Source organism: Coregonus clupeaformis, chromosome 18, assembly GCF_020615455.1.
Source record: "Coregonus clupeaformis isolate EN_2021a chromosome 18, ASM2061545v1, whole genome shotgun sequence".
Taxonomy (NCBI): Eukaryota; Metazoa; Chordata; class Actinopteri; order Salmoniformes; family Salmonidae; genus Coregonus; species Coregonus clupeaformis.
In genome coordinates this window covers 115,072-131,000 of record NC_059209.1, presented here as the reverse complement: position 1 = coordinate 131,000, position 15,929 = coordinate 115,072, and the positions used below count along the sequence as shown (strand labels likewise).

The window sequence follows — 15,929 nt, the reverse complement described above, 5'->3', positions numbered from 1 at the left end:
GAACACGAGCTTAGGGTGGGAGGGTAATACCCAAGCGAAGAAGATGGGACTGTATGAAGGGAGTTTAGTCCAACGGTAGCTATTCCTGTAAATCCACCATGGCTACTCCCACCTCCAGTAGTTGATCTAGAAGTGTTGGAGTGAATACAGAAAGTTAGGGAGGGTGTTGATCCATCTAATTTGTTTAAGAGACGTCTGGATACTGTGTATCAGGATTTTGTGGCCATTTACACAGATGGTTCAAAAGATCCAAGGACTAGTATGAAAAATGTATGCACTCACTAACTGTAAGTCGCTCTGGATAAGAGCGTCTGCTAAATTACTAAAATGTAAAATGTAGGACGTACTGGGTCAGCACTTGTAGTGCAGGAATGTGGGGTGGAAGTCAGGAAACGTATTACAGATCATCTGGCTGTATATACGGTGGAGCTGATGGCCATACTGTTGGCCTTGCAGTGGGTGGAGGAAGTCAAGCCAGACAGAGTAGTTATTTGCTCTGATTCACATGCAGTAATAATGAGTCTCCAGTCCTTTAGCTCACGTAGCAGACAAGACCTGCTTTATGAGGTGCTACAAACCAATGGCAGGATTAGACAGATGGGTATACAGATAAGATTTACTTGGGTCCCAGCTCATGTGGGGGTGGAGGGGAACGAGGCAGTTGATGTACTGGCTAAACAAGCACTTAGTAGTGGGGATGTTGTAGTTTCAATGAGCAAGGCAGAGGCAAAAAGCATGATATGGACAGTGATGGTGCAGAGATGGCAGGAGCAGTGGAATAGAGATACTAAGGGCAGGCATTTATTTCAAGTACAGAGGAAAGTCGGGGAGGGGAGGATGGCAGGAAGGGACAGAAAGAGAGGGGGCTAGTTTTTACAAGATTAAGGGTAGGACACAGCCAGTTGAATAAGACATAACATGTGATAGGAAAGCATCCAACAGCATTGCCAGGAAACAGAGACCGTGGAGCATGTATTGGTACAGTGTGGGCAGAGAGAGGCTGAGATCTAGTATGAGAGAGAAGGGGATACAGGAAATTAGTTTAAAGAGTATATTGAGTAGAAGGTCATTAGATATAGTCTCAAATATTTTGTTATCTTTTTTAAGAGCAACGGGGCTGGCAGGTAAGATTTAGTTTGTCCCTGTCTCTGGCCCACACTCCTGTACAGTAGGTGGCGGTAATGCACCATAACGTTGGATGCCAACCACCGATAAATCCCTCCGAAGAAGAAGAAGAAGCAAGACCTTCCGTCGAAGAGGTAATGACGAGCAAACTCCGAATATCAAAACTGAAAACAATTTCACTGCGATACCTTACCCAACTATTGTAAAGTTTTGTCAACAATGTGGCTGTTTTTGTTTCTGACGGTGCTTAGCGTGTGTTGCAAGGCAGAAGTTTGTCCATGCGAGACCCAGGAACTATGTCATCAAATTCGCGATGAGAAGGACTTTGAGGTAACGTTAGCATGACAGGATTAGCTGAAATGTAGCCCGCCATGCTCCTGTTGGTAGCATAATAAGTGATGGAACTACTTGAGAGTTTAGGCTGACAGGCCCACAAAATGTGATACTCTGCGACACTAAACCATGACATTTGGCTGAATTCGTGGGTGAGTGTACACTGACAAACTAGGCTAATGGCAAAGCCCTAACATTTTTGAGATAGCCCTAACAAAATATATATATTTATAAATATAATATTTTTTCACATCCCATATATGAAATGGATGGTTGTGTACAAGTATGTTACTGCAAGTGGTTAAATTGATAGACATACACCCAACTCAAAAAGTGCAGAAAAGGCCTGGGAGGAGGGATGGGCAGCATAAACTCGTGTAATCCAATATTGCAAGTTCTGCCATTGCTACAATTTGGAATACAAGTAGTCCGTTGTCTGTTTTACATACACAAACAAACAGCATTAGGGTATCTTAATGCATCTTGTAAATATAGACCTGTAAACACAGATACAATAGGTGTAAACACAGATACAATAGGTGGACATATCAACTATGAATATTGATGATGAATGTAAGCTTTACATTTTGGTAGCTGATTAATAGACAACTTTCCAAGTCACATTTGCTCTCATTCAGTGCTGTATAGTCCTGTCTGACAAAAATGCATACAGTTGCACATGTTTTTAATGTTGTGGCTAGTGTAATCTGCTCTAAGTGGGTTTAGAAATTGGAATTAGATTGTTTTGGGGTCCAAGGTTCCTTGAAGGATTTTGTATCTTTAGCCCCTACTCTTGTAATTAAATCAGGGCCACCACAGATAATTTTTTGGCCCACCATGGATTTTGTGTCAAATCCAATATGGCTGCAATAAATCAAATAAAATGTTATTGGTCACATACACATATTTAGCAGATGTTATTGTGGCTGTAGCGAAATGCTTGTGTTACTAGCTCCAACAGTGTAGGAATATCTAACAATTCACAACAATACACACATCTAAAAGTACAAGAATGGAATTAAGAAATATATAATATTAGGACGAGCAATGTCGGAGTCGAGTATAAATATAGTATATATACAGTACCAGTCAAAAGTTTGAACATACCTACTCATTCAATGGTTTTTCTTTATTTTTACTATTTTCTACATTGTAGAATAATAGTGAAGACATCAAAACTATGAAATAACACATATGGAATCATGAAGTAACCAAGAAAGTGTTAAACAAATCCAAATATATTGTATATTCATCAAAGTAGCCACCCTTTGCCTTGGCATTCTCTCAACCAGCTTCATGAGGAATGTTTTTCCAACGGTCTTGAAGGAGTTCCCAAATATGCTCAGCACTTGTTTGCTGCTTTTCTTTCCAAAACACACCTCCAGGCTGTGTAAGGGCTATTTGACCAAGATGGAGTGCTGCATCAGACCTGGCCTCCACAGTCACCAGACCTCAACCCAATTGAGATGGTTTGGGATGGGTTGGACCGCAGAGTGAAGGAAAAGCAGCCAACAAGTGCTCAGCATATGTGGGAACTCCTTCAAGACTGTTGGAAAAGCATTCCTCATGAAGCTGGTGGAGAGAATGCCAAGAGTGTGCAAAGCTGTCGTCAAGGCAAAGGGAGGCTACTTTGAAGAATCTAAAATTGGTTACTACATGATTCCATATGTGTTATTTCATAGTTTTGATGTCTTCACTATTATTCTACAATGTAGAAAATAGTAAAAATAAAGAAAACCCCTGGAATGAGTAGGTGTGTCCAAACTTTTGACTGGTACTGTATGTACAGTGAGGGAAAAAAGTATTTGAAAGAAATTATCAGTCTAAAATTTTAATGGTAGGTTTATTTGAACAGTGAGAGACAGAATAACAAAAAAAATATCCAGAGAAACGCATGTCAAAAATGTTATTAATTGATTTGCATTTTAATGAGGGAAATAAGTATTTGACCCCTCTGCAAAACATGACTTAGTACTTGGTGGCAAAACCCTTGTTGGTAATCACAGAGGTCAGACGTTTCTTGTAGTTGGCCACCAGGTTTGCACACATCTCAGGAGGGATTTTGTCCCACTCCTCTTTGCAAATCTTCTCCAAGTCATTAAGGTTTCAAGGCTGACGTTTGGCAACTCGAACCTTCAGCTCCCTCCGCAGATGTTCTATGGGATTAAGGTCTGGAGACTGGCTAGGCCACTCCAGGACCTTAATGTGCTTCTTCTTGAGCTCTCCTTTGTTGCCTTGGCCGTGTGTTTTGGGTCATTGTCATGCTGGAATACCCATCCATGACCCATTTTCAATGCCCTGGCTGAGGAAAGGAGGTTCTCACCCAAGATTTGACGGTACATGGCCCGTCCATCGTCCCTTTGATGCGGTGAAGTTGTCCTGTCCCCTTAGCAGAAAAACACCCCCAAAGCATAATGTTTCCACCTCCATGTTTGACGGTGGGGATGGTGTTCTTGGGGTCATAGGCAGCATTCCTCCTCCTCTAAACACGGCGAGTTGAGTTGTATATGTGCTTTCTTGAGCAGGGGGACATTGCGGGCGCTGCAGGATTTCAGTCCTTCACGGCGCAGTGTGTTACCAATTGTTTTCTTGGTAACTATGGTCCCAGCTGCCTTGAGATCATTGACAAGATCCTCCCGTGTAGTTCTGGGCTGATTCCTCACCGTTCTCATGATCATTGCAACTCCACGAGGTGAGATCTTGCATGGAGCCCCAGGCCGAGGGAGATTGACAGTACTTTTGTGTTTCTTCCATTTGCGAATAATCGCACCAAGCTGCTTGGTGATGGTCTTGTAGCCCATTCCAGCCTTGTGTAGGTCTACAATCTTGTCCCTGACATCCTTGGAGAGCTCTTTGGTCTTGGCCATGGTGGAGAGTTTGGAATCTGATAGATTGATTGCTTCTGTGGACAGGGGTCTTTTATACAGGTAACAAACTGAGATTAGGAGCACTCCCTTTAAGAGTGTGTGCCTAATCTCAGCTCGTTACCTGTATAAAAGACACCTGGGAGCCAGAAATCTTTCTGATTGAGAGGGGGTCAAATACTTATTTCCCTAATTAAAATGCAAATCAATGTATAACATTTTTGACATGCGTTTTTCTGGATTTTTTTGTTGTTATTCTGTCTCTCAATGTTCAAATAAACCTACCATTAAATTATAGACTGATCATTTCTTTGTCAGTGGGCAAACGTACAAAATCAGCAGGGGATCAAATACTTTTTTTCCCTCACTGTATGTATATGTGATGGGATGTATAGACAGTATGTGGATAGAATATTTGGTATATCTGTAGGATGGAATAGTGTGTATATACAGTGGGGAGAACAAGTATTTGATACACTGCCGATTTTGCAGGTTTTCCTACTTACAAAGCATGTAGAGGTCTCAAATTTTTATCATAGGTACACTTCAACTGTGAGAGATGGAATCTAAAACAAAAATCCAGAAAATCACATTGTATGATTTTTAAGTAATTAATTTGCATATTTTGCACATACTGAACAGCTCACGTTATAGACAGAAGCGTGCTACATGGCAGATCAATCCAAACTCATCTCCCGGCATACATTATCTCAGCCAATCATGGCTTGTGGGAATGTTCCTGTCTTTTTCCATGGCTAAACCAACTAGGCTCGTAATTTAACAATTGTATTCGTATTTATGGATGGGATACAAGTTTGTTATTAAGGCACATGAAAGTTCCCATGTTCCAGAAGGCATTTCTGCCAACAACAAAAAAACAGAATAGTAACTTTTAGGTTTTTATAAGGGGGGGGTTATTCTACTAAGATAACATATGTGTCGAGCATCACTACTTCACAGGAGAGGCATTTGAATGTAATTATTGTTTTAAATAATCAAAATGCTTTTTTTTGGAAGGAATGCCTTCTGGAACATGGGAACTTTCATGTGCCTTAAAAACGAACTTGTATGCAATTTGTAAATATGAATAACATTGTTAAATTACGAGCATAGTTTGTTTAGCCACGGAAAAAGACAGGAACCTTCCTGCTAGCCATGATTGGCTGAGATAATGGATGGACTTGACATGCCGAGAGATGAGTTCGGATTGGTCTGCCATGTAGTCTATAACATGAGCTGCTTAGTATGTGTAGGTAATCCTTTAAAGCGGCTTTTTTTTTTTTTATATCACGAAGAACTACACAGGTGTTGCTGAGGCTCTCCACTTTCTGGAGGACCGAGTTTTGAAATCAGTGGAATGCCCGGTGGAAGCTGAGTATGAAAACTAAGGAGGTGGTGTAAATTGAGGCGTTTGATTGCAAATGTGGAGGGAGTCGAAAAGAGAACACAAAAGGCTTTTGTATAAAACACCTGTCTGGATTACATCTTAAAATTAAGGGCAACAATGGCATCCGTGACAGAGAGGGAGAAGCGGTCATCCATGTATACGGGTAAGAGTGTCTAGCTAGCTACAGTTGAAGTGGGAAGTTTACATACACTTTAGCCAAATACATTTAAACTCAGTTTTTCACAATTCCTGACATTTAATCCTAGTAAAAATTCCCTGTTTTAGGTCAGTTAGGATCACCACTTTATTTTACAAATGTGAAATGTCAGAATAATAGTAGAGTGATTTATTTAAGCTTTTATTTCTTTCATCACATTCCCAGTGGGTCAGAAGTTTACATACACTCAATTAGTATTTGGAAGTATTGCCTTTAAATTGTTTAACTTGGGTCAAACGTTTCGGGTAGCCTTCCACAAGCTTCCCACAATACGTTGGGTGAATTTTGGCCCATTCCTCCTGACAGAGCTGGTGTAACTGAGTCAGGTTTGTAGGCCTCCTTGCTCGCACACGCTTTTTCAGTTCTGCCCACACATTTTCAATAGGATTGAGGTCAGGGCTTTGTGATGGCCACTCCAATACCTTGACTTTGTTGTCCTTAAGCCATTTTGCCACAACTTTGGAAGTATGCTTGGGATCATTGTCCATTTGGAAGACCCATTTGCGACCAAGCTTTAACTTCCTGACTGATGTCTTGAGATGTTGCTTCAATATATCCACATAATTTTCCTTTCTCATGATTTCATCTATTTTGTGAATTGCACCAGTCCATCCTGCAGTAAATCACCCCCACAGCAAGATGCTGCCACCCCCGTGCTTCACGGTTGGGATAATGTTCTTCGGCTAGCAAGCTTCCCCCTTTTACCTCCAAACATAACGGTGGTCATTATGGCCAAACAGTTCTATTTTTGTTTCATCAGACCAGAGGACATTTCTCCAAAAAGTACAATCTTTGTCCCCATGTGCAGTTGCAAACCGTAGTCTGGCTTTTTTATGGCAGTTTTGGAGCAGTGGCTTCTTCCTTGCTGAGCGGCCTTTCAGGTTATGTCGATATAGGACTACTGTGGATATAGATACTTTTGTACCTGTTTCCTCCAGCGTCTTCTCAAGGTCCTTTGCTGTTGTTCTGGGATTGATTTGCACTTTTCGCACCAAAGTACGTTTATCTCTAGGAGACAGAACGCGTCTCCTTCCTGAGCGGTATGACGGCTGCGTGGTCCCATGGTGTTTATACTTGCATACTATTGTTTGTGCAGATGAACGTGGTACCTTCAGGCGTTTGGAAATTGCTCCCAAGGATGAAGCGGACTTGTGGAGGTCTACAATTATTTTTCTGAGGTCTTGGCTGATTTCTTTTGATTTTCCCATGATGTCAAGCAAAGAGGCACTGCGTTTGAAGGTAGGCCTTGAAATACATCCACATGTACACCTCCAATTGACTCAAAATGATGTCAATTAGCCTATCAGAAGCCTCTAAAGCCATGGCATCATTTTCTGGAATTTTCCAAGCTGTTTAAAGGCACAGTCAACTTAGTGTATGTAAACTTCTGACCCACTGGAATTGTGGTACAGTGAATTATAAGTGAAATAATCTGTCTGTAACAATTGTTGCAAAAATTACTTATGTCATGTACAAAGTAGATGTCCTAACCGACATGCCAAAACTATAGTTTGTTAACAAGAAATTTGTGGTTGAAAAACGAGTTTTAATGACTCCAAGTGTATGTAAACTTCCGACTTCAACTGTACGTCTTCAGATATTATACGTTTCTAATTTTGCCATTGCTAGTTAAAGCGTACTGTTAGCTAGCTAGCTAACATTAGCTGACTGGCTGGCTCACTAGCTAACGTTACTTGTATGATATGTGTAGTATCATACAACAGCTAACATTGAACCTAGCTAGTTGGTTAGCTTTAGCTACCTGTAGATTAATGCAGGGTAGTAATGTTGGGATTATGGATAATTGTTTAGCTAGCTACATGTCTAAACTAAAGACTCCACTATGCAAGTAACAATTTCACTGTACCATTTACACCTTCTAACAAGATAGAAACGAACCAAAACCATTGTTTAAAAAGTTGCTTTTAGTTGTCTGGTTTGCTAGATCGACATATACTAAATTAATTTTTAAAGGGATGGGTTTATTGGTGTTAAAATTCACCAATTATGCTATTTTGGATCCCCAGGTTGTCATAACGACAACGACAAATTTGATGTCGGACGATAATAGAATGTTCATGTCACTGCAACAACTGTATACAGTTGTGGTCAAAAGTTTTGAGAATGACACATGTATTGGTCTTCACAAAGTTCGCTGCTTCAGTGTTATGAGATATTTTTGTCAGATGTTACTATGGTATACTGAAGTATAATTACAAGCATTCCATAAGTGTCAAAGGCTTTTATTGACAATTGCATTAAGTTTATGCAAAGAGTCAATATTTGCGGTGTTGACCCTTCTTTTTCAAGACCTCTGCAATCCGCCCTGGCATGCTGTCAATTAACTTCTGGGCCACATCCTGACTGATAGCAGCCCATTCTTGCATAATCAATGCTTGGAGTTTGTCAGAATTTGTGGGTTTTTGTTTGTCCACCCGCCTCTTGAGGATCGACCACAAGTTCTCAATGGGATTAAGGTCTGGGGAGTTTCCTGGCCATGGACCCAAAATGTCGATGTTTTGTTTCCCGAGGCACTTAGTTATCACTTTTGCCTTATGGCAAGGTGCTCCATCATGCTGGAAAAGGCATTGGTCGTCACCAAACTGTTCTTGGATGGTTGGGAGAAGTTGCTCTCGGAGGATGTGTTTGTACCATTCTTTATTCATGGCTGTGTTCTTAGGCAAACATGTGAGTGAGCCCACTCCCTTGGCTGAGAAGCAACCCCACACATGAATGGTCTCAGGATGCTTTACTGTTGGCATGACACAGGACTGATGGTAGCGCTCACCTTGTCTTCTCCGAACAAGGTGTTTTCCAGATGCCCCAAACAATCGGAAGGGGGATTCATCAGAGAAAATGACTTTACCCCAGTCCTCAGCAGTCCAATCCCTGTACCTTTTGCAGAATATCAGTCTGTCCCTGATATTTTTCCTGGAGAGAAGTGGCTTCCTCGCTGCCCTTCTTGACACCAGGCCATCCTCCAAAAGTCTTCGCCTCACTGTGCGTGCAGATGCACTCACCTGCCTGCTGCCATTCCTGAGCAAGCTCTGTACTGGTGGTGCCCCGATTCCGCAGCTGAATCAACTTTAGGAGACGGTCCTGGCGCTTGCTGGACTTTCTTGGGTGCCCTGACGCCTTCTTCACAACAATTGAACCTCTCTCCTTGAAGTTCTTGATGATCCGATAACTGGTTGATTTAGGTGCAATCTTACTAGCAGCAATATCCTTGCCTGTGAAGCCCTTTTTGTGCAAAGCAATGATGACGGCACGTGTTTCCTTGCAGGTAACTATGGTTAACAGAGGAAGAACAATGATTTCAAGCACCACCCTCCTTTTAAAGCTTCCAGTCTGTTATTCTAACTCAATCAGCATGACAGAGTGATCTCCAGCCTTGTCCTCGTCAACACTCTCACCTGTGTTAACGAGAGAATCACTGACATGATGGCAGCTGGTCCTTTTGTGGCAGGGCTGAAATGCAGTGGAAATGTTTTTGGGGGATTAAGTTCATTTTCATGGCAAAGAGGGACTTTGCAATTAATTGCAATTCATCTGATCACTCTTCATGACATTCTGGAGTATATGCAAATTGCCATCATCAAAACTGAGGCAGCAGACTTTGTGAAAATTAGTATTTGTGTACTTCTCAAAACTTTTGACCACGACTGTACAATCATGTCGATAGACGTAGTATAAACCAGCCTTTAGTCTTGAAATCTTTTGTTGTACACTACCGTAGTCACTGTTTAGCACATGGCCTCCCATGTGAATCCTTAGAGATGGGTGGGCCTAAGGCTTAAGAAGGTGTGAACGATGCTGTTTGGGTGTAGACAAAGAAGACCTCTCCAGTAGGTGACACAAAACATTCAAGGTCCATTTTAAAAGCAGAATTACTTTCCCATTTGTTCCTCAGCTGCAGTTTATGATATACTATTTTCTAGCTCTGAGTCTCTACTTTTATCCAATGTAAAAATAACACTTTCAAATGTTGCTACATAAGACCGAATCGAGGCGGTCGGTCACATATGGAATTGTTTTAAGATGGCCAAACCAAGAATCATTTAGCTGTTTGATTTACAATTTTAGGATCCCTTAAGGTATCAAAAAATATATATATTTGATAAAACATTGAATTTGGCCTTACTGCTATTATCCCATAGAAATGCATTGAAGAACAGCTTCATACATAAACAGATAGTCCCCCAAAAATTCAGAATGAAGTTTGAGACGTAAAAGAAAGATCAGGGGTCGCAGGTAGCTTAATGGGTAAGAGCGTTGTGCCAGTAACCGAGCCGACTAGGTGAAAATCTGTCTGTGCCCTTAAGCAAAGCACTTAACCCTAATTGCTCCTGTAAATCGCTCTGGATAAGAGCGTCTGCTAAATGACTAAATTGTAATGTAATGTAAATCAGGAAACTGTTTATTTAACTATATATATTTTTTAACATGTATTTAGCCCCTTATTATAGGCACTAAAGTATCTCCATATATACTTCCATTCATTTTTTTTTTTACTGGTACCCGGCTACCTTAAGACTAGTCTTTTGAGGCTTGTGGGCGTCTTAGAGCTAAACAACCAGGATGTGTTCGTGATAGAATCACCTTTCCACTACAGATAGAAGTTGGCATATCGGCTGTACCGACTTCAGGCGAGTACAATGCCGCGTGTGGGGGTCGTAGAGCAAAACGTCTTTCCATAGAGGGGTCATAAGAGTTTGTAGGCCAAGCCGTTCGGACGCCACAGACATTTTCGTGAGAAGACCAATTTTCGGGATGCCTCATGGTCTGACAAACACCGCTCTAGCGCTGCCACCTTTCGCCGCAGATGCGGATGGGCAACATCGGCGGATGCGGTGGATTGAGCCCATGCAAAAATCAGATCCACTACAGTGCATTCGGAAAGTATTTAGACCCCTTCACTTTTTCCACATTTTGTTACATTAAAGCCTTATTCTAAAATGGATTAAATAGTTTTTCCCCCCTTCATCAATCTACACATAATACCCCATAATGACGAAGCAAAAACAGGTTTTTGAAAATGTTTGCAAATGTATGAACATTAAACTGAAATATCATATTTGAATAAGTATTCAGACCCTTTACTCAGTACTTTGTTGAAGCACCTTTGGCAGCGATTACAGCCTCGAGTCTTCTTGGGTATGACGCTACAAGCTTGGCACACCTGTATTTGGGGAGTTTCTCCCATTCATCTCTGCAGATCCTCTCAAGCTCTGTCAGGTTGGATGGGGAGCGTCGCTGCACAGCTATTTTCAGGTCTCTCCAGAGATGTTTGATCGGGTTCAAGTTCGGGCTCTGGCTGGGCCACTCAAGAACATTCAGAGACTTATCCCCAAGCCACTCCTGCGTTGTCTTGGCTGTGTGCTCTGTACTTTGCTCCATTCATCTTTCCCTCGATCCTGACTAGTCTCCCAGTCCCTGCCGCTGAAAAACATCCCCACAGCATGATGCTGCCACCACCACCATGCTTCACCGTAGGGATGGTGCCAGGTTTCCTCCAGACGTGACGCATGGCATTCAGGCCAAAGAGTTCAATCTTGGTTTCATCAGACCAGAGAATCTTGTTTCTCATGGTCTGAGAGTCCTTTAGGTGCCTTTAGGCAAACTCCAAGCGGGCTGTCATGTGCCTTTTTACTGAGGAGTGGCTTCCGTCTGGCCACTCTACCATAAAGGCCTGATTGGTGGAGTGCTGCAGAGATGGTTGTCCTTCTGGAAAGTTTCTCCCATCTCCACAGAGGATATCTGTAGCTCTGTCAGAGTGACCTTCGGGTTCTTGGTCACCTCCCTGGTCACCTCTCCCCCGATTGCTCAGTTTGGCCAGGCGGCCAGTTCTAGGAAGAGTCTTGGTGGTTCCAAACTTCTTCCATTTAAGAATGATGGAGGCCACTGTGTTCTTGGGGACCTTCAATGCTGCAGAAATGTTTTGGTACATGTGAGTTTGCCTCGACACAATCATGGGAGACTAGTCAGGATTTAGGGAAAGATGAATGGAGCAAAGTACAGAGAGATCCTTGATGAAAACCTGCTCCAGAGCTCTTAGGGCCTCAGACTGGGGCGAAGGTTCACCTTCCAACAGGACAACGACCCTAAGCACACAGCTAAGACAATGCAGGAGTGGCTTCGGGTTAAGTCTCTGAATGTCCTTGAGTGGCCCAGCCAGAGCCCGGACTTGAACCCGATCGAACATCTCTGGAGAGACCTGCTTTTCAGCAACGCTCCCCATCCAACCTGACAGAGCTTAAGAGGATCTACAGAGAAGAATGGGAGAAACTCCCTAAATACAAGTGTGCCAAGCTTGTAGCGTCATACTCAAGAAGACTCAATGCTGTAATCGCTGCCAAAGGTGTTTTGACAAAGTACTGAGTAAAGGGTCTGAATACTTAAGTAAATGTGATATTTCATTTTCTTAAATAAAGCCTTATATACACACATATATACACACATTTGCAAAAGTTTTTGCTTTGCAATTATGGGGTATTGTGTGTAGATTGATGAGGGGGGAAAAAAATAATAATCCATTTTAGAATAAGGCTATAATGTAACAAAATGTGGAGAAGGTGAATGGGTCTGAATAATTTCCGAATGCACTGTATATGTATAGCTTTATGAGCTGGATTGCCTGTCTTTGCAATTCGTTTATTTTCGTTTGTGCTCGTTAGCATATTTAGCTAGCAGCCTCCATGGAAATTCACTATTATTTGTGCAATTTTTTTTTTTGCATTTTGGTGAGAGCAGGATGACATTTTTCAAGCAGGATAAAATATAAAATGCGTAAGAAATATCTTGCTGCATTTTGTAAACAAAGCTCTAAAATATTTCTTATTGTAATTACTGCTCTGCATCAGACCAATTTTGTGCTTCAGTTTCACTTCTCCACTCAGATGAGAATTCACAAACGGGCGTTCTATCAGCAGACAATGCTCTGACTGATGTGTAGCTACTTTTCTCCTGTATTTTTCTCGGTGTAGCCAGCCTACTTTTCTCCGGTAAAATGTAAGATTAACTTTAAGAAAAACATTAGGAAATGTAGCTGTCTATAATAAACATAAATATGTTAGCCATGCATAGATTTAGCAAAAGATACCTTGCTTTTTCATTGTAAGCTCATTTATCCTACTTGTGTGGATGGCAGCCAAATAGTGTTACACTTCTGTTGTCATCTGATGTAAATGAAGCTATTTTCTGCCAAATGTTTTGCAGTAATGTATTTTCTGTGAAAGAAAACCTATAGATCACTCTATTGAAGAAAAAAAAAAAGAACTCTTGACCTTCAATATAAAACGTGACCCCTGGATTCACCTGCCCTCGATTTCTCCAGTTATGCTATTTACAAACTAACAGGTGACTGGCTCAACTGTTCTGGGGAACTATAGTAATGTAAAATAATGTGGCAGGTGAAATGAAGAACTCAATCTGCTTCATCTTCTAACATATTGCACAAGTTGACTGCAGGTAAGTAGCTACAAATATTACAATGTATAAAAAAACTTCAAGTGAATAGTTTCAACGGTATTGGAAAAACCAACCTGTGGCTATTTCCAAATAACCCAATATACAGTGGGGAAAATAAGTATTTAGTCAGCCACCAATTGTGCAAGTTCTCCCACTTAAAAAGATGAGAGAGGCCTGTAATTTTCATCATAGGTACACGTCAACTATGACAGACAAATTGAGAATTTTTTTTCCAGAAAATCACATTGTAGGATTTTTAATGAATTTATTTGCAAATTATGGTGGAAAATAAGTATTTGGTCACCTACAAACAAGCAAGATTATTATTAGGAAATGGAAGACATACAAGACCACTGATAATCTCCCTCGATCTGGGGCTCCACGCAAGATCTCACCCCGTGGGGTCAAAATGATCACAAGATCATCAAGCAAAAATCCCAGAACCACACGGGGGGACCTAGTGAATGACCTGCAGAGAGCTGGGACCAAAGTAACAAAGCCTACCATCAGTAACACACTACGCCGCCAGGAACTCAAATCCTGCAGTGCCAGACGTGTCCCCCTGCTTAAGCCAGTACATGTCCAGGCCCGTCTGACGTTTGCTAGAGTGCATTTGGATGATCCAGAAGAGGATTGGGAGAATGTCATATGGTCAGATGAAACCAAATAGAACTTTTTTGGTAAAAACTCAACTCGTCGTGTTTGGAGGACAAAGAATGCTGAGTTGCATCCAAAGAACACCATACCTACTGTGAAGCATGGGGGTGGAAACATCATGCTTTGGGGCTGTTTTTCTGCAAAGGGACCAAGACGACTGATCCGTGTAAAGGAAAGAATGAATGGGGCCATGTATCGTGTCATCTCCCGTCTGGATTACTGCAACTCGCTGTTGGCTGGGCTCCCTGCCTGTGCCATTAAACCCCTACAACTCATCCAGAATGCCGCAGCCCGTCTGGTGTTCAACCTTCCCAAGTTCTCTCACGTCACCCCGCTCCTCCGCACACTCCACTGGCTTCCAGTTGAAGCTCGCATCTGTTACAAGACCATGGTGCTTGCCTATGGAGCTGTGAGGGGAACGGCACCTCCGTACCTTCAGGCTCTGATCAGTCCCTACACCCAAACGAGGGCATTGCGTTCATCCACCTCTGGCCTGCTGGCTCCCTTCCTCTGCGGAAGCATAGTTCCCGCTCAGCCCAGTCAAAACTGTTCGCTGCTCTGGCACCCCAATGGTGGAACAAGCTCCCTCACGACGCCAGGACAGCGGAGTCACTCACCACCTTCCGGAGACATTTGAAACCCCACCTCTTTAAGGAATACCTGGGATAGGATAAAGTAATCCTTCTACCCCCCACAAAAAAAAAATTAAATAAAATAAAAGAATTGTAAAGTGGTTATGCCACTGGCTATAAGGTGAATGCACCAATTTGTAAGTCGCTCTGGATAAGAGCGTCTGCTAAATTACGTAAATGTAAATTTTGAGTGAAAACCTCCTTCCATCAGCAAGGGCATTGAAGATGAAACGTGGCTGGGTCTTTCAGCATGAAAATGATCCCAAACACACCGCCCGGGCAACGAAGGAGTGGCTTCGTAAGAAGCATTTCAAGGTCCTGGAGTGGCCTAGCCAGTCTCCAGATCTCAACCCCATAGAAAATCTTTGGAGGGAGTTGAAAGTCTGTGTTGCCCAGCGACAGCCCCAAAACATCACTGCTCTAGAGGAGATCTGCTTGGAGGAATGGGCCAAAATACCAGCAACAGTGTGTGAACCTTGTGAAGACTTACAGAAAACGTTTGACCTGTGTCATTGCCAACAAAGGGTATATAACAAAGTATTGAGAAACTTTTGTTATTGACCAAATACTTATTTTCCACCATAATTTGCAAATAAATTCATAAAAAATCCTACAATGTGATTTTCTGGATTTTTTTTCTCATTTTGTCTGTCATAGTTGACGTGTACCTATGATGAAAATTACAGGCCTCTCATCTTTTTAAGTGGGAGAACTTGCACAATTGGTGGCTGACTAAATAATGTTTTTCCCCACTGTATGGTATATACGGTATACCGCCCAAGCCTATATGAAAATCTGGAAACCGCCCAACCCTAGTTCCTGTAAATGTCTCTGGCCTCACATGAAGGCATGGATTTGAGGGTTAAGCTATCACTCAAATGAAAGCCAACCACTGCCACTATTTAGAAACCGATGTGAGGTGATGATTCGTTGAAATTATCCAGCCAAAAAAGTGTTGTTTCCTTCTTCATATTGGCTGTCGCCTGTCTGCAATAAACATTTTCTCACAGAGATATGAGTTGATAAATCGCTACTACAGGTTCTCATCTATCGACTGGTATAGGTAGTATAACTAAATTAATTGAGGTTTGTCTGTTAAAAGTGCGCAAAGGGTTCATGTCGTCACGATCGCCAATATCAATGTGTGAATCATTTGCGCATGCTATTGATTATAGTAGAACAAGCTAATCAATTTCAGTCTGGAGTGACCGCCAGGTAAAAGTTTGTGAGTACGTGCAGTTTATAAG

General features: G+C 41.9%; 1 protein-coding gene across 2 annotated transcripts in view; it reads left to right on the top strand.

Annotated features, from left to right (window-relative positions):
* The first annotated feature begins 1,254 nt into the window (after positions 1–1,254).
* Positions 1,255–15,929, top strand: part of ctbs (chitobiase, di-N-acetyl-) — a 37,213-nt gene continuing 22,538 nt past the window's right edge. Inside the window, exons 1-2 of one of the 2 annotated variants that reach the window (XM_041840044.2) lie at positions 1,367–1,455; positions 5,618–5,872. Coding sequence is in view for 1 of the 2 variants with exons in the window: in XM_041840043.2 (XP_041695977.1) it covers positions 1,345–1,455 (111 nt within the window). In the remaining variant the exon portion in view is untranslated. Of the gene's footprint in view, positions 1,456–5,617; positions 5,873–15,929 lie in introns of both variants that reach the window. The other variant, XM_041840043.2, reaches the window with a different exon arrangement.